Source organism: Chlorocebus sabaeus, chromosome 14 (genome assembly GCF_047675955.1).
Source record: "Chlorocebus sabaeus isolate Y175 chromosome 14, mChlSab1.0.hap1, whole genome shotgun sequence".
Classification (NCBI taxonomy): domain Eukaryota; kingdom Metazoa; phylum Chordata; class Mammalia; order Primates; family Cercopithecidae; genus Chlorocebus; species Chlorocebus sabaeus.
Window position 1 is genome coordinate 97,179,505 of NC_132917.1, and position 26,772 is coordinate 97,206,276.

At 45.6% G+C, this 26,772-nt stretch overlaps 1 protein-coding gene across 2 annotated transcripts; it reads right to left on the reverse strand.

Moving 5' to 3' along the window:
* Positions 1-4,568: 4,568 nt before the first annotated feature.
* ZNF514 (zinc finger protein 514) lies at positions 4,569-26,352 on the reverse strand. 2 transcript variants are annotated; one of them, XM_038004130.2, is made up of 4 exons: positions 24,023-26,352; positions 10,066-10,192; positions 9,601-9,696; positions 4,569-7,198 (listed from the first exon to the last, which is right to left on the reverse strand). In XM_038004130.2, exons 1-4 carry the CDS (start codon positions 24,164-24,166, stop codon positions 6,213-6,215), a joined length of 1,353 nt encoding a protein of 450 aa, XP_037860058.1. In that variant the 5' UTR covers positions 24,167-26,352; the 3' UTR covers positions 4,569-6,212. The 2 variants fall into 2 exon arrangements, with proteins under 2 accessions (XP_037860058.1, XP_008006130.1); XM_008007939.3 differs by lacking the exon at positions 24,023-26,352 and adding an exon at positions 20,196-21,361.
* Positions 26,353-26,772: the final 420 nt, after the last annotated feature.

Consider the following 26,772-nt stretch of genomic DNA (forward strand, 5'->3'; position numbering starts at 1 on the left):
TGTTTGTGACTTGTTTATTTGAATAATAATTGAATCATTTTCATATTGATTTGTTTGAGGTTGTGTGCTTGTGTAATAAAGAACTTGGGCCGGGCGCTGTGGCTCACACCTGTAATCCCAGCACTTTGGGAGGCCGAGGCGGGCGGATCACCTGAGGTCAGGAGTTCAAGACCAGCCTGACCAATATGGAGAAACCCGTCTCTATTAAAAACACAAAATTAGCCGGGCATGGTGGCACATGCCTGTAATCCCAGCACTTTGGGAGGCCGAGGCGGGCGGATCACCTGAGGTCAGGAGTTCAAGACCAGCCTGACCAATATGGAGAAACCCGTCTCTATTAAAAACACAAAATTAGCCGGGCATGGTGGCACATGCCTGTAATCCCGGCTACTCAGAAGGCTGAGGCAGGAGAATTGCTTGAACCCGGAGGGCGGAGGTTGCAGTGAGCCGAGATCGCACCATTGCACTCCATCCTGGGCAACAAGAGTGAAACTCTGTCTCAAAATAAATAAAATAAAATAAAATAAAATAAAATAAAATAAAATAAAATAAAAATAAAGAACTTGGCTGGACTTTGTCCCTAGCTCCTGGGAAATCACCTCTAGATCACTGGAATTTCCTGAGGGATAGAAGTACCTTTTACTATTCACGGTACGCCACATCTTGTGGGGGTTCAGTCAGGATGGTGGGGAAAATTATATGACGCAAACCTTCTTGGAAAGCCTGGAGGGTTTGCTCAAGTAATAAACTTGGCTGAAGGCAGCCTTGTCCTCTTAAATAAATTAGAGTAGAAACAAAGGAATGTGGGGAGTTTACCTAACTAGTTTGTTTACTCATGTGGTCCTAAGACTAACCTTTGATGTACAGCGGGTGCTTAACTGCTTTCTACTTGGGAAGTCCACAATGTCAATTACCATCTAGTGGTGTTGACTCAAGCCTCTGTCAATTAATCTTTACTGAATAAATGCAAGTCTCACTGGCTGGCCAGGGCAGCAGTCCCAACCGTTGACAGCACTCTGCTTGGAGTCTGTAAGCAGCCTGGACACTCAGCTGGACTGGCAAAGCAGAACGTCTGTGTGTCAGTGGACTTTATCCATCCATTGTTGGGTCAGGGTCTGCAGGACAGACTCCCGCAGTTTCTGATAGTTTATGCTAAAGAGGTGACTCACGGTTGGCCTCTACTTTATGCTAATGAGCTAACAGGATGGCTGCGATGGCTGCTGGTCATGCCAGAAATACCAAGCATGTAATTAGAGTTGGGGCTTTGAGCCATGTAGTATCAGCCACACCCCTAGGGAGAGGAGGGGGAGCTGGTGATTTGAGTTCCACTGTGAGGTCAATGATTCAATCATTCATGAATACGTAATGAAACCCCAATAAAAACTCTGGACACCAAAGCTCAGGTGAGCTTCCATGGTAGGCATTTCTCTGTGCATTGTCACACATCAGTGTGCCAGCAGGGTAACATGCTGCAGGGGAGACAGAAGCTTTGCATTTGGGGTACTCCCATACTCTTCCCTATGCATCTCATCCTTGGGCTGGTTCTGATTCATATCCGTTTTCTATAATTGTCATCATAAATACAGAACTCTCCTGAGTTGATATTCATTCTAGAAAGTTATCAACCTGCAGGGGTTAGGGGAATTCCTGAATTTGTAGCCAATTGGTTATAAGTAAAGGTAGCCTGGGAACTCCCAGATTTGTGGCTGGTGTCTGAAGTGAGGGCAGTCTTGTGGGCTACTGTGTCCTTAACACATGAAATTTGGCTTAACTCTGGGTAATTGGTATCAGAAGTCATCACATTGCTACAAAATAACACTGAATTTCTATGTAAGCCCCCCTGCTACACACACACCCCAACCTATCCCTAGAAGATGGATCAGTGCTGATCTATATTTGCATTTGAAAAATAACTACAGTAAGCAATATTACATTTTTCTAAAGAAATATTTAACTGGTAGTTTTCTAGAAAGAAGGCTTTTCATCGAGTACAAATGCATGCAGTTGGAAGCACTGAGAAAACTGGGTAACACAAGAGAGGTGTGAGATGTGACACGAAGCAGCTGACAGTCTGCGTAAGTCAAAAATAAAATTCTAAGCACACAACCAACTGAATGGACCCTTCTGCTTGGCCAAGAGCATTCTAAAGTAAACCTGAAACACTAGTTCAGGCCATGACGGGAATGGGTGGTCAGACATACCTCATTATACCTTCCTCTCATTCAGGCACAGTGGACCAGCATTAACGTTAAAACAGAGACCTTAAGGCTGACAAAAACAGACTCTTTGTAACAATAAGGTAACATGACAGATAACAGGCCCTGAGAGAAATCTAAGTATTTTACCCTAAAATAAATTTCTCTTAAGTCTGATAAGAAGCATTTACAATCTACTCTCTCTGAAGCCTGCTACCTTCTGGCTTCATCTCCTAGTAAGAACCTTGGTCTGCACAACACCTTATCTTAACCCAGACATTCCCTTCTATTGATTCCAGGTCTTTGGACAAACCCATGGCCAATCAGAAAATCTTTGAATCCACCTATAACCTAGAAGGCCCTCCCTCTGTCCCTGTCCCTCCCCCACCAGCTTCAAGTTGTCCTGCCTTTCTCTATCGAACCAATGTAAATCTTACACGTATCGATGTCTGACATTCCCCTAAAATGTAAAGATGCATGAAACCAAGCTGTAGCCTGACAGCACAACTGTCTCTTCTTCTCACATATCCTTGCCATGTTAACCATACTCACCAGTTTGAACCCAGTGTCCTGCCCTCCAAAAATCCTTTGCCCTTCCTGCAAGATAAATCCTCACCCCCGTGTGTGGTATACAATGTCCTCTTTAGGCTGCCCCAACCTGCTGCTGCTCCTGACAAGAGCCACTTTGGGCACATGTTCTCAGGATCTCCTGGGGCTCTGTCAGACTTGTTTCTTATCAGACTTAAATCTATTTTGGAGTGAAACACTTTGATTTCTCTCAGGACTTACTGTCATGTTGTTATTGCTACAAAGAGTCTGTTTTTGTTCGTCTTAACGTCTCTGTTTTAAGGCAAAATGTTGGTCAACTATGCCTACAGGTCACTCATATTTGTCTCAGAACAAATCTCTTAAAATATTTTACCATTCGACTTTTTCTGTTGTCAGCTGGTTCAGGAAATAAGAAAGTGGTAAAGTGATAAAAATTATTTAAATAGATCAAGTCGGTGATAAGATTTACCACAAGTCTCGATATCATCCATTTTTTTTTTTTTTTTTTTTTTTTTGAGACGGAGTTTTCTCGCTCTGTCGCCCAGGCTGGAGTGCAGTGGCCGGATCTCTGCTCACTGCAAGCTCCGCCTCCCGGGTTCACGCCATTCTCCTGCCTCAGCCTCCGGAGTAGCTGGGACTACAGGCGCCCGCCACCTCGCCCGGCTAGTTTTTTGTATTTTTTTAGTAGAGACGGGGTTTCACCGGGTTAGCCAGGATGGTCTCGATCTCCTGACCTCGTGATCCGCCCGTCTCGGCCTCCCAAAGTGCTGGGATTACAGGCTTGAGCCACCGCGCCCGGCCGATATCATCCATTTTTAAAAAACTTATGCAAACAAATGTTTATGATTACAGATGGTAAGATATGACTTCATATCAGTTTTCAACAGAACACCTCTCCGAGGAAGGGAAACTTACACGGGTTTCTGACTGATTACGTAGGCTTCAGGTAGGTAGAAAAGGTGCCCCAGGCCGATGGAACAGCTAAGGTAAAGGTTTACAGGCGGAGAAGTAGAAAAGCATGTCTGAGGGACGATAAGCGAGCGTTTGTGCGCAACGGAGGCTCTTGTCAGGAGCAGCAGCAGGTTGGGGCAGCCTAAAGAGGACATTGTATACCACACACGGGGGTGAGGATTTATCTTGCAGGAAGGGCAAAGGATTTTTGGAGGGCAGGACACTGGGTTCAAACTGGTGAGTATGGTTAACATGGCAAGGATACAAGAGAAGAAGAGACAGATTTTGGACAAAGACCAGTTACAAAATTGTGACAGATGTCCAGGTATAAAGCGATCTGGGTAGGTACAGAAAAGGGCACTGGGAAAAAAGGGAGAGATGGAGAAAGAAAATATTTGCTATTTCTGCTCCTGTAAACCTTGGCTGTCTGGGAAGAAATTTCTGTGTGATTTTTGGGCTCCAAGACTGGCATCTCGACCTCAGTTGTCCAAGTACTTCCAGATCCAGATGCCCCCTGTGCATCCTGCCTGCCCTGGCCAACCTTGTGGAGTCTTAGACCCAGCCTGTCTGCATGGGCCCGCTTTGTGCTGGTTCCCTGAATTCTGGGCTCAAGTTCCTCATCTGGACTTTAAATACTTGAAGGATTTCCCTCGGTATAGGCCAATCCTATTAGGCAAGTATCCTTCGGTCTACACCAGCTCCTGGTCTAGGCTTCTCCACCTGGGTTACCGAGCCAACATGGCAGGGACTCTAAAGAAGAGCCTGACAAGGTTCTGAGACCTGGTACATGCAGGGGTAACTATTACAGAAAATAGAAAGTGATACCAAAAATGCACAGATGGCTTGAAGTAACAAACAAAACAGGAACATCTGTTTAGCAATGGTTGGTATATCTGTAAATTTGATTTTGAAAAATGATTTTATTGAAGTATATTTGCCATAAATCTGCCCATATAAAGTGAACAATTCAATGATTTTTAGTGAAGTTACCAAATTATTCGACCATCACCACCATATAGTTTTAGAACATTTTCATCACCCCGAAAAGATTCCTTGTAACATTTGCAGTTACTTTGTTTCTGAAGATCTGCCATTTCTGGACATTTCCTAAAATGGTACTAGAAAATGTGTGGTCTCTGGCATCTGCCTTCTTTCACTTAGAATCATGTGTTTGAGATCTGGATTGTGTATAATGTACCCATATTTTAGTAATTTTAATGTTTAAACAAGGTTTCATTTCATTTCAAAAATTCCAAATCTATTAGCATAAAGATGTAATGAAAATTGCTTTTTGTTCAATCCTAGACCACTCCATTGCCTCACAAAGAAAGGTAACATGTGCTACAGAGAAAGCAGTGCATGGAGGTGTTGTACTGGAAAGGTCCAGTCTACTAATCTCCATGCTGCAGCTGTGAACCACAGGAAAGAGGCCCAGCTGGTCGCTTTTTGAACATCAGTTTCATTGGCTCTAAACTACGACTGGGCTAGATCATGGGTAGCCGTCTACCTTTCTCAGCCTCCACCCTCTGCACCATGCATGGCACCCTGCCCCGTCAGTAACAGCATGAGGAGGCAACGCACAAGTGTGGTTATACAAATGGCCCCACCAGGCAGAAAACCACCAGACAAGGTGGTTTCTCAGCTTCTTTTCAGCTCTAGTTTTATACATCTCAAGTTGGAAAGGAACTTTCCTCACATTCATCATGTTCCCAAGGTCTCTCTTTGAGGTGAATACTGAGGTTTGAACTGTACTAGTCGGTTTTCCCAGTTTCACTAAATTTGAAGAGTTGCTCTGGCACAAATGCTCTAATGTACAAAATCCTCTAATGTGTTTTTGTGGAACATCCATGAAAGCCTTTCCCACGCTCATTACATTACCAGAGTTTCCAGCTAGTAGGGAGAGTTCTAAGGGGCTTATACAGCAATGAGGTTTGGCTGAAGGCGCTCCCACATTGCCCACATTCACAGGCTTTTCTCAGGTATGAATTTTCTGATGCTTAATACGGGATGAGCTCTGACTGAAGGCCTTCTATTTCCTGCTTTCATAGGGCCTCTCTCTAGTATGTGTTCTTGGTGCCTAGTAAAGGAAGAGATACAACTAAAGATTTTTCCATACTTACCACACTTGTAGAATTTCTCTCCAGTACAAGTTATCTGATTTTCTTAAAGAATCAGTATGTAACTGAAGGCTTGCCACACTCACTGCATTGATAAGCCTCCTCCTCAGTGTCAGCTGTCTGATGCTGAATAATATGCATCCTCTGATCGAAGCCTTTCCACATTCATTGCATTTACGTGGTTTCTCACTAGTATGGATTCTCCTGTGTTTGGTAAAAGAGGGGAGACCCACCCGCTCCTGACATTGATAGGGATTCTCTTTAGTAATTATTTCCTGATGTGGAACAAGAGGTGGTCTTCCCATACACATTACACCTTCAGGATCGCTCTCTGATATGAATTCTTTAAGTTCTGGTGATATCTGTACTCCAGCTGAAAGCCCTTCTATATTCACTGAATTCATAGGGGTTTTTTTCCAGCATGACTTCTCTGATGTTTAATAAGCGATGCAGTATGAGCAAAGGCCCTTCCACACTCATTACATTTGTAGGGTTTCTCTCCAGTGTGAAATCTGTAATGTTGAGTGAGAGATGAACTCTGGCTGAAGGCTCTCCCACATTTATTACATTTGTAAGGTTTCTCTCCAGTATGAAATCTGTAGTGCACAATGAGTGATGAGCTCTGGCTGAAGGTTCTCCCACATTCCCTGCATTCATAGGGCTTTTCTCCAGTATGAGTCCTCTGATGCTTAATAAGGGAGGAAGTGTGGCCAAAGGCTCGTCCACACTCATTACATCTGTAGGGTTTCTCTCCTGTGTGAAATCTATAGTGCAGAACAAGAGATGAGCTCTGGCTGAAGGCTCTCCCACATTCACTGCATTCATAGGGCTTTTCTCCAGTATGAGTTCTTTGATGTTTAATAAGGGATGAAATATGACCAAAGGCTCTTCTACAGTCACTGCATTCATAGGGCTTTTCTCCAGTGTGACATCGCTGATGGCGCCGGAGTTCTGACTGGAAGTGAAAGGACTTCCCACATTCATTGCATTTACAAGATCTCTTCTCTGGATGGGTTCTCTGAGAGTTATTTCCCTCTGGAGTCTGCCTGAATTCGGTGTCACATTTATAAGACCCTTCTCCCATTAGAACACTGTGTTGGTTAACAAGGACTGATCTTAAACCTAAGCTTCTCCCAAATCCATTCCATTCGTAATCTCTGCTAAGGGTGGTAGCAGATTTGTGAGTGGTTGACATTTGTTTCAGATGTGTCTCCTGTTTTATCTGCTGCATCTCTAACTGGCCATCGCAACCGCAGGCTGCTTTCAACTTTGAGAACTGCAGCACATCTTGAATATGTTTTTCCACTGATACTACCTGGAATAATTCTTCTTTGGAAATTCCCCAACTTGGCATTGATTCCTTGGATTTAGACCTTCTCTCCCAGTCTGTTTAAAAAAAAAATGAAGGCATTCTAGTATGTAGAATGTCCTATGTATCAAGAAAAGCAAGCTCCTATAATAAATGTGAAATAATTAAGCTTTAAAATAATACCTAAAAGGGATGTATAGATTTTTTCAATAATGGCTTATGTCTGAAAATGGTTTTGGAGTATCGAGAACAAGGGATGAGCAGACGACTGGAGATTAAGAAAATCTGAGAGATCTGTGTTTAGATTCCAGTACACAAGGTGAGTCCAAAGACCAAAGATGAGAGGAGGGTAGGAAGGGTGACAAGGGAAACAGACTAAGTTTAAGGGATGGGGACAAAAATCAATAAACCAAGTATAGGATTATAAGTCACCAGGTACAGATTCTATATTCTCACAATTTCTTCAGGCCTACATAATTGTAACAGAGTTCTACCCAGTCTTCCTACCTCCAGGTTTCCTGAAACCCTTCACTTTCTTCTTTTCCAAATGCCCATTTCCTTAAGTTTCTTCCCAGTCTTAATCTTCCAAAGGCTCTCCAGTGCCTACAGGATAAACCCTTAATCTTTCACTATAGCTCTATAATACTTTACCAGGTCCTGTCCTCTTTTTCAGCAAGTGCCTTGCGCACAGAAACTGGCTGCCTTCCTGTTTCCCATATATCCACTGCCCCTCTCACTACTCTCTTTCTTTAAGACTTTGTGTACCTTTCAGGGACAAGCTCATGTCCTCCACAAAGTATTCCTTTAACACCTTAGTGCATACTCTATATTATTATATACTATGCACATATACATATAACACATATCATATCACTCTACATAATTATGACAGGAAGAGAAACTCTCCCCTAAAGATGCCCATGTCCTAAGCACAAGAACCTGTGAGTGGTCACCTTACATGACAAGAGGGACTCTGCAGATGTGACTAAGGGCTCAGAGCTGGAGATGGGGAGATTCTCCTGGACTATTTAAATAGGTCAAATCTAATCACGTGCTTAAAATCGGAGAGCATTTCCCGGCTGCGCGGAGAGGTGTGTGAGCCGCTGCTGGCTTTGAAGATGGAGGAGGCACACTTTCAGCCAAGTAATCTGGAGTCTCTAGAAGCTGGGAACACCCATCTGTTTACAGCCAGCAAGAGAACAAGGACCTCAGTTTTAGAACTGCAAGGTATTGGTGCTGCCAACAACCCAAATGAAAAGAAAAAGGTGCCCAGACACTCCAGAAAGGTACACAGCCCTGTGGGCATCATGGTTGGAACCATGTGACACATGGGCCAGACTTCTGACCTGTGAACTATGACATGAGTTTGTGTTGTTTAAAGCCACCAAGTTTGTGCCACTCTGTTTCAGACACAGTGGGAAATTAATACAATAATAATAACAGGCACATTTCTGAAGAAGGAAAGGACTGGTAATGCCTAACCAGTGGTCCCAGAGACCAGTCAGAGAGTTTCTGAGTCAGTAGATCTTGTGTGGCTCCTGGGAACCTGAATGTGTAACAAGCTCCCTGGGACATTCTGAAACACAGCCATGCTTATACACCACTGTTAAATAAACAGATGACCAGATCCAGATGTCAAACCCTTGATCTCATTTTGGAAGGAAAAAAGATCAAGTAAGTACCAGTACAGAGGAGATCAGTGTCTTCCCCCTCTGCCATAACCTAGGTTCCTCTCATAAAGCCCAGCCTGTCCTCTCAGGAATTTAGCACCACTTTCCTGAGCTTCAGCTATGGCCACGGGTAAGATTCTGGCTCATGGAAATGAACTGGCATAGACTGTCCTGTGCCCCCAGTGTGCTTGGGTCACACACGGCAGTCAGGAAAGCTTTGAGTCAAGAATTCTGCTCCAAGGCATACAGCCTACCAGGTACTCTCCAGTCACCTAAGAATCCAAGGTCTCAAAGGGAAGCTGTCAACAGCTGACAGGGAGTGGTCTTTGTTCCTGGAATCCCTTTTTTTTTGAGACTCAGCTTAATCAAGCTTGAAGTGTCCTTACCTGGATTTTTCTGACATCTCCTGTCTGTCACTGCCTGTAACCCTTTCATTTCTGGGGTGCTCAACTTTTCTGCCTGATCCCTCACTAACTCCCTTAACTCTGCTGATCTAGGACTGCCTGGCCCTATATGATTGTTGATCCATCTAACATTGACTATGAGACATCTCGTGATGCTGCATGGCACCAATAACCCAGAAGGCATGGGTGGAGATGGGTACCAAACAAAGCATAAAACCTAGAAAAGAAAATGAACATCTCCTCTTCTGACACCAGAAATAATTATAAACTTCAACATACCACAGCTGAGTGCTCCTGCCAAGTGAGCTCATCTTCTGAAAAGACAGCACCCTGACCAAAGGCTCAGGGCTACCTCCCACCCCAGCTGGGCGTTAGCATATGCAATGCTCTCACTCCCTCACTCACCTGAGTAGGCCCCTGTTGAGATTTCTCTCTCCACGATGAAGGGCTCGCCCCCTTCCTCCAACTGGCAGATCACATATGGTCTGGATACTGGAAGGCCTGACGGTAGAGAAGGAAAAGGATTTTGGTAGCGTGTGCCAGTGGCCAAGTCTTTGGATGTTCATCTTCAAGGTGGAGAAACACTGTAGGTGTGGAAAGCCTCCAGGGAACAGGCATTGTGAAAAATCAGGAACACAGCCAGGTAACTTCCTATTTCAACTCCATAAGTAGCTGGATGTTTCCTAGAACTCGGAACAGAAATACCGTACCACTGGGCCCCAGAGAGAATGTAAATGTCTAATTCCAGACTTCCCAAGGAAACCCAACGCAAGACTCAGTCAACTGGCCCAGACATCGCTAACTCTTACACATCAAGGAAATCAAGAAGTCCTGTGGGCAGGCTTTGGGCTTTGGAGGCCTTGTGCTCACCCAGAAAGGCCAGATTCCTGAAGTTCTCCAGCATCACCTCCCTGTAGAGGTCCTTCTGAGCAGGGTTCAGCTGCCCCCACTCCCCCTGGGTGAATTCCACGGCCACATCTTCAAATGTCATCAGGTTCTGAAACACAGAAGACACTCCTGCTGTACCCTGAAGGAGCACCCTCATGGCCCGGGGGAGAAGAGCCGGCAGGCATCTAAGGAGAACCTCAGGGCATGCAACAGGGATTCTCAGTGCTCGCCAGCTATCCCAGTGCCCACAGAGTTGTGGGTTTTGTTATCTCAAAAATATTTAAGCTGCTCCAGGGATTGTACCATCCTTACTACTTGGTATCCCACCCAATGTCCCACCTAATGTCCACTATCAACATGAAACTGCTAGGAAATAGAACCAGTGTCTCAGGTGAATCAGGCCTATGGAGACATTCTTCTTAGTCAGAGGTAAATGTAATACATTTCCTCATCTGTCAAAAGGTCTTATTCTCAATCTAGTTACATTTAATTGGAATCAATTAGAATTAATGATGAATATGCTTTGCATTCTCAAATGCACAAGGATCAACAGTTTTCTAATAAAGTGTTTTTGAAACCTGTGACCTATGATTTGAACAACAGTAAGGCCAAATCAAGTAATCTGGAGCTTATGATAATCTATCCTCCACCTGCCTGCCAGCATACAGTTCTGCAAAAGTAAATCGAGTGGCTTTATGATGAAACAGTAGGTTTTGTGAGTCTGACTAGCATGATCCTTTCCCCCAAAGCCTGATCATTATTCAATCCCTAAGTTTACAAAGCTGAGCATGAGACCCTGGACCCCAGGTCACCCTTGTAAAGTATAACGACTCCATAGGTCCTGGCCAGAACTAGCCTGTCACCTTCAATCTCAGTAATTAGAACACCTCCCATTTGGCTTATAGTGTATGGCAATCCACTAAAAAGCAGAATAGGTGAAAGTACTATAAATTCCTGTTACTTTTACCCCAAAGGGTTTAGAAATCAAATCCCATTTAGATACGGATTCCACAGAAAAGCTGAAGTAACAATTTTATAATATAAAAATCATCCAAAATAATCAAACATGAAAAATTCACTACTATAGTGACCTCTTTTGATAGGTTATATTATTTGTCCAAAATATCCACTAGCCCTCCCTAAAGAATTGAGCTTCTGCCTCCTCCTGCCCCAGGTGGGGTGACGTCATCTGCTTTCTCACATGGAACGTGAAAGACACGAGCTACAGGTGAGCAAAAGCCTTCAGAGTCAGTGGGGGTTCTGCGGTGGTCCTTTCCTGTCTGCCTTGAGAGTGGCAAATGCTCTGAGTGAAGATGTGGGCAAAGCCACGGCTGTCAAGTAACATGGGCAAGAGGGAACCCTTCATGGCGTAAATCTCTGAGGGTTTGCTGTTGCTATCACGGCATAACTGGCCTATACTGACTCATTAAAAAACTGGTACTCAAAGTGGAGTTCTGCCATAATGAAAAGCCAAAAACAGATGACACTGGAGTCCAGGCCAGGCAGTGAGGAAACTTATTGGCAAGGTGGCAACCCATGTAATTTGGTGGTGAACTGTTTGGTGAAACGATTGCCTTCAGTAACTTGAAAGATGAACAATGAAAGCATGAACTTGTGATGTTATGAGAAGAGACTGGAAACATAACATTAGTAGTGTGAGTTGGTTTTATTGGCTGAGTTTGAAAAAGTATTACAAGAAAAAATGAGCTCAAGAGTTTGTGGTTTGCAAAACAAAAACGGAAGGCAATAGGAAACGTCCAGAAATGCTAGGACTTGCAGGGTTGGAGACAAGCAGTTCTCATTTCCAACTGGCCAAAGACAATATACATCAGCTTCTGCATGACAACGACTAATTAAAACTCAGGCTATTATCAGGGACCAAATCATAGATACGGTTGTCAAACCTTTGGTTTAAACCTCTGAGTAATTTCAAAAGGCTCCCAGTAAATCTCCCAATAATTTCAAAAGGCTCCCAGTAAAGGCTTTCAGTGGGACCAAACTGTTTAGAGTGAAAAAAGTATGGATTTTCAAAGGAAATCCAAAAACTCCACAATTAAGGCTAACGAAGGGGGCATATTTCAAAAAGAACTATGGGTCAAACCACTGACACATGGAGACAACTGGAAACAAATTCATAAAAAGCTGACGAAGTTTTTTAGAGTTGGACTTAAAACAATCCTGGGCCACCAACCTACTCTGGCAGGATGAAAAAGCTGCTTTGCCCCCAAGGAAGCTTATTCTCCAGTATCATCTTCATATGACACCAAGCAGGTATCAAAAGGAAGGAACTTCCCAAGGGCAAAGCCAACAGCCAAGGAAGACACTCGGCTGGGGAGCATCACCCAGGGACCAGAACCAGGGAGTAACCTGCAGACTTCCCCACTCCAAGACCAAGGGTCCTCACAGTGTCTGTCCAGTGGAATTTCGCCACTGCTATGGACCTGGGACTGGCTCTTCCCATGCTTCCTCTTTCTGCAAAGGAATGTTTACCAAGGCCATCCTGTCCCCATTGCTCACTGTATATTGTATATTGGATACATAGATTCAGGTAATTGTCCTTTTAGTTTATAGGTATCCAGACCCACAGGATCTCCATCCAGACTATCGCGCCATCCAGGACTTTGATCATGATGCTCTGACTGGATGCGGCTCCTGGGTTAATTCTCTTGGAGGGCATTTTGTGTGCAGGAGAGGGAAGTGAACATCTAGTTAAGAAAATATACAGTGATAGATAAATTACTTGCTTAACATAATCCCTGCTCTTCCCTTTGGGATCCTCACTCTAGGAGGCTAATACTCCCCACTTCATTAACATTAAGACTGGCCACGGGACCTGCAGCAGCCAGTTGGTTGTGAGCAGAAGCCACATGGGCCACTTCTGAGTGGAAGCCCAAAGAGCTATCCCCGGGTTCTGACACTGCTCTTTCCCTCTGATACAAGAACAGCATAGGCTGGGGGAGGGGCGCCCGCCATTGCTGAGGCTTCAGTAGGTAAAGAAAGCAGCCAGGAAGCACGAACTGGGTAGAGCCCAATGCAGCTCAAAGAGGCCTGCCTGCCTCTGTAGACTCCACCTCTGGGGGCAGGGCATAGCTGAACAAAAGGCACTTAAATGTCCCTGTATGAACAGCTTTGAAGAGAGTAGTGGTTCTCCCAGCATGGAGTTTGAGAAATGAGAACGGACAGACTGCCTCCTCAAGTGGGTCCCTGACCTCTGAGTAGCCTAATTGGGAGGCACCTCCCAGTAGGGGCCAACTGACACTTCACATGGCCGGTTGCCCCTCTAAGACGAAGTTTCCAGAGGAACGATCAAGCTGCAACATTTGCTGTTCTGCAATATTCGCTGTTCTGCAATATTCACTGTTCTGCAGCCTCCGCTGGTGATACACAGGCAAACAGGGTCTGGAGTGGACCTCCAGCAAACTCCAACAGACCTGCAGCTGAGGGTCCTGACTATTAGAAGGAAAACTAACAAACAGAAAGGACATCCACACCAAAACCCCATCTGTACATCACCATCATCAAAGACCAAAGGTAGATAAAACCACAAAGATGGAGAGAAACCAGAGCAGAAAAGTTGAAAATTCTAAAAATCAGAGCACCTCCTCTCCTCCAAAGGAATGCAGCTCCTCGCCAGCAACAGAACAAAGCTGGATGGAGAATGACTTTGACAAGTTGAGAGAAGAAGGCTTCAGATGATCAAACTTCTCCATGCTAAAGGAGAAAGTTTGAACCCATCGCAAAGAAGCTAAAAACCTTGAAAAAAGATTAGACAAATGGCTAACTAGAATAACCAGTGTAGAGAAGTCCTTAACTGGCCTGATGGAGCTGAAAACCATGGCACGAGAACTAGGTGACGCATGCACAAGCTTCGGTAACCGATTCAATCAACTGGAAGAAAGGGTATCAGTGATTGAAGATCAAATGAATGAAATGAAGCGAGAAGTTTAGAGAAAAAAGAGTAAAAAGAAACGAACATTTCTCCAAGAAATATGGGACTATGTGAAAAGACCATATCTATGTCTGATTGGTGTACCTGAAAGTGACGGAGAGAATGGAACCAAGTTGGAAAATACTCTTCAGGATATTATCCAGGAGAACTTCCCCAACCTAGCAAGGCAGGCCAACATCCAAATTCAGGAAATACAGAGAACACCACAATGATACTCCTTGAGAAGAGTAACTCCAAGACACATAATTGTCAGATTCACCAAAGTTGAAATGAAGGAAAAAATGTTAAGGGCAGCCAAAGAGAAAGGTTGGGTTACCCACAAAGGGAAGCCCATCAGACTAACAGCAGATCTCTCAGCAGAAACTCTACAAGCCAGAAGAGAGTGGGGGCCAATATTCAACATTCTTAAAGAATTTTCAACCCAGAATTTCATATACAGCCAAACTAAGCTTCGTAAGTGAAGGAGAAATAAAATCCTTTACAGACAAGCAAATGCTGAGAGATTTTGTCACCACCAGGCCTGCCTTACAAGAGCTCCTGAAGGAAGCACTAAACCTGGAGAGGAACAACCAGTACCAGCCACTGCAAAAACATGCGAAAATGTAAAGACCATCGATGTTAGGAAGAAACTGCATCAACTAACAAGCAAAATAACCAGCTAACATCATAATGACAGGATCAAATTCACATATAACAATATTAACCTTAAATGTAAATGGGCTAAATGCTCCAATTAAAAGATACAGACTGGCAAATTAGATCAAGAGTCAAGACTCATCAGTGTGCTGTACTCAGGAGATCCATCTCACACGCAGAGACACACATAGGCTCAAAATAAAGGGATGGAGGAAGATCTACCAAGCAAATGGAAAGCAAAAAAAAGCAGGGGTTGCAATCCTAGTCTCTGATAAAACAGACTTTAAACCAACAAAGATCAAAAGAGACAAAGAAGGCCATTACATAATGGTAAAGGGATCAATTCGACAAGAAGAGCTAACTATCCTAAATATACAGGCACCCAATACAGGAGCACCCAGATTCACAAAGCAAGTCTTTAGATACCTACAAAGAGAGTTAGACTCCCACACAATAATAATGGGAGACTTTACACCCCACTGTCAACATTAGACAGATCCACGAGACAGAAAGTTAACAAGGATATTCAGGACTTGAACTCAACTCTGCACCAAGCGGACCTAACAGACAGCTACAGAACTCTCCACCCCAAATCAACAGAATATACATTCTTCTCAGCACCACATCGCACTTAGTCCAAAATTGACCACATAATTGGAAGTAAAGCACTCCTCAGCAAATGTAAAAGAACAGAAATTATAACAAACTGTCTCTCAGACCACAGTGCAATCAAACTAGAACTCAGGATGAAGAAATTCACTCAAAACTGCTCAACTACATGGACACTGAACAACCTGCTCCTGAAAGACTACTGGGTACAAAACGAAATGAAGGCAGAAATAAAGATGTTCTTTGAAACCAATGAGGACAAAGACACAACATACCAGAATCTCTGGGACATATTTAAAGCAGTGTGTAGAGGGAAATCTATAGCACTAAATGTCCACAAGAGAAAGCAGGAAAGATCTAAAATTGACAACCTAACATCACAATTAAAAGAACTAGAGAAGCAAGAGCAAACACATTCAAAAGCTAGCAGAAAGCAAGAAATAACTAAGATCAGAGCAGAACTGAAGGAGATAGAGACACAAAAAATCCTTCAAAAAATCAATGAATCCAGGAGCTTGTTTTTTGAAAAGATCAACAAAACTGATAGACCGCTAGCAAAACTAATGAAGAAGAAAAGAGTTAAGAATCAAATAGACGCAATAAAAAATGATAAAGGGGTTATCACCACTGATCCAACAGAAACACAAACTACCATCAGAGAATACTATAAACACCTCTACACAAATAAACTAGAAAATCGAGAAGAAATGGATAAATTCCTGGACACACACACTCTCCCAAGACTAAACCAGGAAGAAGTTGAATTCCTGAAAAGACCAATAACAGGCTCTGAAATTGAGGCAATAATCAATAGCCTACTAACCAAAAAAAGTCCGGGACCAGACGGATTCACAGCCAAATTCTACATACAAGCAGGAACTGGTACCATTCCTTCTGAAACTACTCCAATAGATAGAAAAAGAGGGAATCCTCCCTAACTCATTTTATGAGGCCAACATCATCCTGATACCAAAGCTTGGCAGAGACACAACAAAAAAAGAGAATTTTGGACCAATATCCCTGATGAACATTGATGCAAAAATCCTCAATAAAATACTGGCAAACTGAATCCAGAAGCACATCAAAATCCACCATGATCAAGTGGGCTTCATCCCTGGGATGCAAGGCTGGTTCAATATATGCAAATCAATAAATGTAATCCATCATATAAACAGAACTAAAGACAAAAACCACATGATTATCTCAATAGATGCAGAAAAGGCCTTCGACAAAATTCAACAGCCCTTCATGCTAAAAATTCTCAATAAATTTGGTATTGATGGGACGTATCTCAAAATAATAAGAACTATTTATGACAAACCCACAGCCAGTATAATACTGAGTGGGCAAAAACTTGAAGCATTCCCTTTGAAAACTGGCACAAGACAGGGATGCCCTCTCTCACCACTCCTATTCAACATAGTGTTGGAAGTTCTGGCCAGGGCAATCAGGCAGGAGAAAGAAATAAAGGGTATTCAGTTAGGAAAAGAGGAAGTCAGACTGTCCCTGTTTGCAGATGACATGATTGTATATTTAGAAAACCCCATCGCATCAGCCCAAAATCCCCTTAAGCTGATAAGTAACTTCAGCAAAATCTCAGGATACAAAATCAATGTGCAAAAATCACAAGCATTCCTATACACTAATAACAGACAAACAGAGAGCCAAATCATGAGTGAACTCCCATTCACAATTGCTTCAAAGAGAATAAAATACCTAGGAATCCAACTTACAAGGGATGTGAAGGACCTCTTCAAAGAGAACTACAGACCACTGCTCAATGAAATAAAAGAGGATACAAACAAATGGAAGAACATTCCATGCTCATGGATAGGAAGAATCAATATCGTGAAAATGGCCATGCTGCCCTAGGTAATTTATAGATTCAATGCCATCCCCATTAAGCTACCAGTGACTTTCTTCACAGAATGGGAAAAACTACTTTAAAGTTTATATGGAACCAAAAAAGAGCCCACATTGCCAAGACAATCCCAAGCCAAAAGAACAAAGCTGGAGGCATCATGCTACCTGACTTCAAACTATACTACAAGGCTACCATAACCAAAACAGCATGGTACTGGTACCAAAACAGAGATATAGACCTATGGAACAGAACAGAGCCCTCAGAAATAATGCCACACATCTACAACCATCTGATCTTTGATAAACCTGACAAAAACAAGAAATGGGGAAAAAATTCCCTATTTAATAAATGGTGCTGGGAAAACTGGCTAGCCATATGTAGAAAGCTGAAACTGGATACCTTCCTTACACCTTACACAAAAATGAATTCAAGATGAATTAAAGACTTAAGTGTTAGACCTAAAACTATAAAAACCCTAGAAGAAAACCTAGGCAATAGCATTCAGGACATAGGCACGGGCAAGGACTTCATGTCTAAAACACCAAAAGCAATGGCAACAAAAGCCAGAATTGACAAATGGGATCTAATTAAACTAAAGCGCTTCTGCACAGCAAAATAAACTACCATCAGAGTGAAAAGGCAACCTACAGAATGGGAGAAAATTTTTGCAATCTACTCCTCTGACAAAGGGCTAATATCCAGAATCTACAAAGAACTTAAACAAATTTACAAGAAAAAAATCAAACAACCCCATCAAAAAGTGGGCAAAGGATATGAACAGACACTTCTCAAAGGAAGACATTATGCAGCCAACAGATACATGAAAAACTGCTCACCATCACTCACCATCAGAGAAATCCAAATCAAAACCACAATGAGATACCATCTCACACCAGTTAGAATGGTGATCATTAAAAAGTCAGGAAACAACAGATGCTGGAGAGGATGTGGAGAAATAGGAACACTTTTACACTGTTGGTGGGACTGTAAACTAGTGCAACCATTGTGGAAGACAGTGTGGCGATTCCTCAAGGATCTAGAACTAGAAATACCATTTGACTCAGCCATCCCATTACTGGGTATATACCCAAAGGATTATAAATCATGCTGCTATAAAGACACATGCACACGTATGTTTATTGCGGCACTATTCACAATAGCAAAGACTTGGAACCAACCCAAATGCCCATCAATGATAGACTGGATTAAGAAAATGTGGCACATATACACCATGGAATACTACGCAGCCATAAAAAAAGGATGAGTTCATGTCCTTTGTAGGGACATGGATGAAGCTGGAAACCATCATTCTGAGCAAACTATCGCAAGAACAGAAAACCAAACACCGCATGTTCTCACTCATAGGTGGTAATTGAACAATGAGATCACTTGGACACAGGAAGGGGAACATCACACACCGGGCCTGTCGTGGGGAGGGGGGAGGGATAGCATTAGGAGAGATACCTAATGTAAATGAGTTAATGGGTGCAGCACACCAACATGGCACATGTATACCTACGCAACAAACCTGCAAGTTGTGCACATGTACCCTAGAACTTAAAGTATAATACAAAAATAATAATAATAATGCTAAAAAACAAAACAAAAACAAAAACAAAAATAGAACAGCATATCCCAGAGGGGGCTGACCTGTCAGCCTGAAACTCAGAGAGAAGAGGGTGTGGAGCAGAGTCACAGTTAGCCCACGACCGATGAAGACAGCAGAAAGAAGAAAGACACTCTTTCTGACTGCGAGCTATCGAGAGACGGGGCCGTGATTACCACACTGAACCCACCTAAGCACTCGATCAACCTCCGAATGATTGTACGTCAGGGCCAAAAAGATTTAAACGCTATTTATGACTTTACTGATTAAATGCCTTCCTGGGGGAGTTCCCGTTTTGGCCTGAAAGTTAAATGTCAGTGTCTATCATCAAGCCTGAATCCCACGCCTATCCTGGATGCTGGGAGACCCCGGAGGCTGGCATTTGTACCCCTCCACATCCAGCTCACTAGAGCCAAACCTGAATCCCCCTTGAGGGCCAGTCACCATGATCCCTGATGCCAACAAGGATTAGACAGTTACCATCTGCCAGTGGAACTGCCAGCGGACTCTAAGAACCACATGAGGCGGTTCTATGATTGAGCGGTTAAGATCTCAGAGCTAGACAGCCTGGATGTAAACTTGGGGTCCCTTCCTCACTAACTGGATAACCACGAACAGGTTACTTTCTCTCTCTGTGCCTTGATTTCTTCAGTTAACGTCTCCACACTTTGGTTATCATTCTTTAAAATGGTAACCATTTATGGGACTGTTTTAGAGACAAATGACTTAGTATGTGTAAATTGTAGAGAATAGTTCCTGATACAGGTTTTGTTCTCCATAAATAATAATTATTTTCATTATCATTAACATTATTATAGTCTTCATGTGACAGGAGGCAAACCAATGCATAGAGAGGTTGGGTGACTCATCCAAAGCCACACAGCCTGTCAACAGTAAAGTTAAGTGTGTCTCCTCCCTAATCCAGGGAGATAACATCTGAACAGGGACCCAGCCTCAAATGGCCTGCCCACCTGTCTATACCCTGAAAACCCACTTGTCCCCAATTCTCCACAAGCTTTCCCAACCTCTCCGAACAGGCCAATTCCCCTTTTCGTGAAAGGCCTGGAAAGGCCTGTGTGTGCCACTCCATTTGGCATCAAACCATTCACATCGTGTTACTGGTGACTGCGTTCTGGGTGTCAGGGTCCTCTCCCACTGTGGCTGTGACATTCTTTCAAGGCCAGGGCTGTCATATTACCTGGTGGTCACCACAGTGCCCTTTCCAGAAATATGCCGGAGTAAGCCCAGATGATCTGAGAAGGTGCACAGCAAGAAGAGAACACCCTGGGCAGGGCAGGGAGCCATCACTCACTTGGATGGGCTCAGCCTCCCGCAGAGACAGCACTGGGTCAGTTCCCTCAGTGAACAAAGAGGCTACTGTTTGGTGAAAAGTAGGCAAAGCTAACCATGGTTCAGGCATTTGAGGAAAAATGGAGAACACAACTCACCTGAGGCCTAGCTTTCAGGAATGAATTGGTTGTTCCCTTTTCTCCTGGGAATCTCTCTGGAGGAAGAGCAGGATTCTGAGAAGGGGAAGCTGGGAAGGTAGAAGGAGACATGAGGGAAGCTGACCCTGCTGGCACACACAGCTCTCAGACTTCCCAAGCCTGAGACCCAGAACAGCTCTGAATGTCACCTCCGTGGTCCTGAGGACACCAGTGGGTCAAAGGGATCTGAGAGGCAGCTTCTAGCCTTCAAACATTGAGAGAAGCGCCCCTGTACACAGCTGCATGAGGCTCCCATCTGTCCAGAGGCCCACATCAGTCTACAGGTGAGTGAAGTGTGACCAGTCTGGCCACACCACTGAAGTTATTTGCTGGGCATACGGTATGCAGGTCATCTCCTAGGACTTTTGGAAATATAAACATGGAAAAGACCTTCAAGGAACTTTACATCTAGCCTACAGGTTAACAACTACACAAGACCCAAGGCAAGGCCATGCGGGATGATGAGGCTTTAAGGGAAGGAAGTTACACCTCTCCCCTCATCCTTGGGAACCCAGCTCAGAGGCTACCTCTTCCTGAGAAGCTGCCCCTGGTGTTCCCAAGCTCTGTTAGGTCTCTGCAGCACACATGAGAGCTCCTTCATTAAAAGGCTTTGTATCATACTGTTTGTAAAGCCTTAAAACAAACAAAAAAACTAGCCCAAATCATGCCAGAGAAGTAGTTAAGGCTAACAATATGGATGTAAGCAGGCAGCATAGCACAGGTCGGCACTCCTAAAGCTTCATCTGTGCGTGGATCCCTGAGGATCTTGTTAAACTCCGGTTCAATACTTGCTAAGACCCTGTTTGAGGATGTGTGGGGCCCCAGAGTCTGCAATTCTAGAGAGCTTCTGGACAGTGCCTCTGCTGGTGCCAGAGCCACACTGATTAGCAAGGGTATAAAGGAAAAAAGGGTTGGGAGGCCCAGGGACTGGGCCCAGTTCTTCCACTGGCCAGTTTCGTGTCCTTGAGCATGTGCACTGAAGGATGAACAGTCGGATTAAAACGCCCACCTGGTGAAAGACAGGACGTTCTAAACTTAGGACTGGCTTAAAATCTCCTGGGTCCCCTGGATTGCCCTGCTCCAGTGCTACTGGGGGAAGGGCTCACAGGCGGTGCCAACCATGTACACTGCTGACCTTACACACTGCTGAGCTGGAAGGGCTGGAAGAACCTTATTAGTGAGGTGATTAAGGAGGTGGATGACAAGACTCCAAATGGCCCTATTGTTCTCTGATCCCTGGCCAAGGGCCACTCCCTCTTGGGTTTGCTGGTCCTCTCCCTGCAGCAGCAGGACGAGATCAGATCCTCTTCTGCTCTCCTCGCTCTCCTCTCTCTCCTCTGGCCATTGGGACAATTTTCCGTGGCCATCCCCTCCACCTCTGCCACGGTCATCGAGAGACCCCTGCCAGACCCAGCAGGCCGCGGCTTCAGCCTCCTGGGTCTGGAAGATTAACTGTTACCACAGGGAAGACAGATGCAGTACAGCCTTCCCCTTCCCCTTCAGTGCGATTCCCCGGCCTCTTCCTGGGGTCCTCATGACATCGGCCCGGTACTAGCTCCCCAAGAGGGCTCCTGGCCCTCTGCACGCTCCAGAGCCAAACCTGATGCTGTGGAGTCCATAGCTGGGGCTAAGGAGCGACGTCCTTTCACTAGGTCCAAATCTCTGTCTTTCGGCCACAGCCCTGTGGTCCTCCCGAGGGTTCAGGGAGCGGGACGCAGGCTGGGGCTGCCTGGGGCACACGGGGCATCCCCAGTAGGCGCGGCGGGGCCAGCGGACCTGCAGGGCCCAGGGCAGGGCCGGCAAACGCGGGTGCGCCCGGCGCCGTGCTCTTCCCCGGCCAATTCCAGCCTCCTCCCCCCGCTCGGCTCCGCCTCAGGACGAGGCTCTGGAACCCAGCTCCCACGTGGATCCACACGCGCAGTGGGCTCAGACCACCAGGAGACACGGCCACAGCCACGACCGCGACGCGGGGGCCCGGCGCCCTTCAGCTGCCCGGAGACAGCAGGGATTCGGTGAGAGCCTCACAGGGCAGGCACAGGCCCCATCAGCCCGGCTTCCCCGCTGCCCCTGCCTAGCTCCGGCCTGCACAGTCCCTAGCCGGGGGCACTCGGAGGGACACGCCCCGCTCTGTAAGGCGCCGGGGAGCGGGCCCAGGACAGGTCTGCGCGCCCGCAGTCTCCGAACGCGCACGGGGCTAGGCCCAGCCCCGCCTCCCGAGGCCGTCCCCAGCTCGCGCAGACGCGGCCGCCGCCGAGGCCCTTCGGAGCGAGCGCCGGGGGTTGGGGGCGGGGTGGGGGGCGCGGCGAGGCCCGAGAGGACCTCAGCGGGGAAGGGCCGTGCGCGCCGGCTTTCACCCCGCTCTCCCTGGAGGGCCGCACCTACAAGCGTTTCCGCTCTCGCGCGTGCCTTTGGTACCCGAGCCTCATCTCCCTCTCCTTTTTTGGAGACAGGCTCACTCTGTCGCCCAGGTTGGAGTGCAGTGGCGTGCTCTCGGCCCACCGCAACCTCTGCCTTCTGGATACAAGCAATTCTCCTGTCTCAGCCTCCGTAGTAGCTAGGATTACAGGTGCCCGCCACCATGCCCAGCTAATTTGTTGTATTTTTAGTGGAGACGGGGTTTCACTATGTTAGCCAGGCTGGTGTCTAACTGCTGACCTCAGATGATCCTCCCACCTCAGCTTCCCAAAGTGCTGCAATTACAGGTGTGAGCCACCGCGCCCAAGCCGCATATCTCGATGTAAGGCTGTTCAGCAGAAGCCGCAGTCCTACCCTGGATCTGCCGAGTGAGGATTTCCAGGAGGTTCTCCTGGCTGCCTAGGAGATACTGGGGGCTCAGTGCTAGATACTGCTTCTACAGGCTGCCCCGTGCCTCTTGCCTTTCTCCATCTGCCCCTGAATTCAGCGAAGGGTGATGGAGAACAAAAGAGGATTTTGGATGCCCTCCTACTCCAGAAACAAATATCATTTAGGACCCAAAAGAAATGGAAAAATGGCCTGCTATGGTCTGAATGTATGTGTCCCCTTCAAATTCATATGTTGAAACCTAACTCCCAAGGTGATAGTATTAAGAGATGGAGCCTTTGGAAGACTCTGCCCTCATGAATGAGATTAGTGCCCTTTAAAAACAGGCCTTAGACCGGGCATGGTGGCTCACATCTGTAATCCCAGCACTCTGGGAGGCCAAGACGGGCAGATCACATGAGGTCAGGAGTTTTAGACCAGCCTGGCCAACATGGTGAAACCCTGTCTCTACCAAAAACATATTTTAAAAAATTAGCTGGGCGTGGTGGTGCACGCCTGTAATCCCAGCTACTCAGAAGGCTGAGACAGGAGAATTGCTTGAACCTGGGAGGTGGAGGTTGTAGTGAGCCAAGATCATGCCACTGCACTCCAGCCTGGGCAACAGAGCGAGACTCCATCTCAAAAAAATAAATAAATAAATAAATAAAATAAAAATAAAAACGGGCCTTCGCTCCCTTTGCTCCTTCTGCCATCTGAGGACACAGAAGGTGCCATCTATGAGAAATGCACCCTCACCAGCCCCTGAATCAGCTGGCATGTTGATACTGGATTTCCCAGCCTCCAGAACTGTGGACAACAAATTTGTATTGTTTACAAATCACCCACTTTAAGATACTCTGTTAGAGCAGCGCTGAGGCCTAAGGCACAGTCTGAGTATTAAAACAGTGGTTTTCTCGAGGCAGCCCTCAGCCAGAGAAGGGCCACTGGTGAGGATAGAGAGATTGGTTTATCAGCTCTATTTAGGAGTTTGGGACAAAATAACTCACAAAATCAAGGCAAAGAGCCCATTCTCCTTTCCTGCTTTTGCAGTCTGTTTCACTTCTCTGCCAGCACTTCCAGTGACACAGATGGCCAGGATGGCGCAGCAAGCAAGCCCTCGTCCACGCAGGGGGACATTGTCTGGGAACCATGGCTGGTATAGGAGCTTTTCCCTCTTCGGTGCTCTGAACCAAAAAGGTGAGGGGATGGACAAATGAGAAAAGATTTTCATCTCATTGATGGCTCAACAAAACTAGAGATGGAACTACTTCAGATGAACTTGAGGGCCACTGCCTTTTCCTGATGCCCATCCTCTGGGCCTGCTACAGTGTCTAAAATTCCCCAATCTTACATTGTGTCCTTTGGGACAGATCTTGATTCAGAGGCCCTTGTTTGTTACAATGCACGTTAATTATCCCAGGCATATTCTCTCTCCTGCTCAGTGCTCTAGTGCACCATTTCATCTCAAAGCACTGTTGGTGGAGCTCCAGTCCTCACCAGCCTATACACTCTCCACCACCTTCAACATTCCTTTTACTGTTCCTCTGCAAACACATCTTCCACCCCAACCCATGACCACTGCTGTTACCGGTCCCTATAGTTTTGCCTTTTCCTGAATGTCACATAAATGGAATCATACAGTTTGTAAACTTTTTTTTTTTTTTTTTTGAGACGGAGTCTCGCTGTCTTCCAGGCGGAGTGCAGTGGCACGATCTTGACTCACCACAACCTCCGCCTCCCGGGTTCATGCCATTCTCCTGCCTCAGCCTCCCGAGTAGCTGGGACTACAGGTACCCGCCACCACGCCCGGCTAATTTTTTGTATTTTTAGTAGAGACGGGGTTTCACCATGTTAGCCAGGATGGTCTCAATCTTCTGACCTCGTGATCCGCCCGCCTCAGCCTCCCAAAGTGCTGGGATTACAGGTATAAGCCACCGCGCCCAGACTACAGTTTGTAAACTTTTAAGACTGGTAGCTGGGTGCAGTGGCTCACACCTGTCTCTGCTAAACCCTGTCTCTACTAAAAAATACAAAAATTAGCCGGGTGTGGTAGTGTGCACCTGTAATCCCAGATACCTAGGAGGCTGAGGCAGGAGAATCGCTGGAACCCAGGGGGCCAAGGTTGCACCACTGCACTCCAGCTTGGGTGACAGAGCAAGGCTCCGTCTTGAAAAAAAAAAAAAAAACAAAAACGGCTTCTTGGCTGCAGTGGCTCACACCTGTAATCCCAGCACTTTGGGAGGCCGAGGTGGGCATATCACCTGAGGTCGGGAATTGGAGACCAGCCTGACCAACATGGAGAAAACCCATCTCTACTAAAAATACAAAATTAGCCGGACGTGATGGCACATGCCTGTAATCCCAGGTACTCTGGAGGCTGAGGCAGAAGAATTGCTTGAACCCAGGAGGCAGAGATTATGGTGAGCCGAGATCGTGCCATTGCACTCCAGCCTGAGCAACAAGAGCGACACTCTGTCTCAAAAAAAAAAAAAAAAGGCCATGAAGCCTCTGTCTTGTTCACTGGGACCCTCTTAGAGCCCTGAAATGTGGTGCAAGAAGCCTGACTGCCCCGAGGTCACCATGCTGTGAGAAAGTCCAAGCACAAAGAGATGTTACGTGCGGGGACTAACAGTCCCAGCTGAGCCTGGCCACAGGTGCCAATCTGGGTGCCAGATACAGTCCTCCCAATTGAGGATCCAGAAATTGGGAAGCAGAAGCGAGCTGTGTTAGGCCATTCTGCACTGCTATAAAGAAATACCCGAAACTGGGTAATTTATAAAGAAAAGAGGTTTCATTGGTTCTTGGTTCTTCTGGCTGTACAGGAAGCATGGCACCGGCATGTTTGGCTCCTGGGGAGGCTTCAGGGAGCTTTCACTCACCGTGGAAGGTGAAGTGGGAGCTTGTACTTTGCATGGTGAAAGCAGAAACAAAACAGAGTTGGGGAGGGCAGGAAGGTGCCACACACGTAAAAAACCAGATCTCAGGAGTACTCACTATTACAAGGACAGCACCAAGCCATGAGGGATCTGCCCCCATCACCCAAATAACTCCCACCAGGCCCCATCTCCAACACTGGGGATTACATCTCAACATGAGATTTGGATGGGATATCCAAATGATATCCTTGTGTGCCCATCCCTGTTGTGCCCATCCAAGTTCCCAACCCACAGAATGTGCTGGCCTAATAAAATTGTTGTTTTAAGTCACTAAGTTTGAACTGGTTTGTTAAACAGCATCAGATGGTCATAACATCCTGCAATTTGGCAGAACCTACAAGCTTGTGGGCCCAAGAGATACCTGTTTTACTCTAAAAAAATGAATGTATGTCACTTCTTGGCTGCTTAGCTTCCATATGCTCCCCCTAACTCTTTTGAGAAAATCAGTTAAAATTCTCTTAATCTTTCCAGTAATATGGCAGATTAGATGGCCTAAACAGCCCTCTTAATCAAAAAAACTAAAAATGCTGAAAAATTACAAACATCTTTATAAACACACTGATAAGCAGGCATGAAAGTGAGGAATATGTAAACATTCAAAAAAATAAAGTGAAATGGGCCAGGCACAGTGGCTCATGCCTATAACCCTAGCACTCTGGGAGGCCGAAGAGGGTGGACTGCTTGAGCCCGAGTTTGAAATCAGCCTGGACAACATGGTAAAACCCCATCTCTACAAAAAAAAAAAAAAAAAAAAAAAAAAAAAAATTAGCCTGGCCTGGTGGTGCACACCTGTAGTCCCAGCTACTCTTAAGGCTGAGATG

Bases quoted from the DNA above. Each gene is read 5' to 3' on its own strand.
- ZNF514 (XM_038004130.2), bottom strand. From the start codon at position 24,166: ATGGTTCCCAGACAATGTCCCCCTGCGTGGACGAGGGCTTGCTTGCTG. The intron at 10,193-24,022 runs GTGAGTTATTTT...TCTGTGTTTCAG, and splicing joins GGGCTCTTTGCCTTGATTTT to AACCTGATGACATTTGAAGA. The intron at 7,199-9,600 runs GTGAGTGAGGGA...TTTTTTAAACAG, and splicing joins CTCAACAGGGGCCTACTCAG to ACTGGGAGAGAAGGTCTAAA.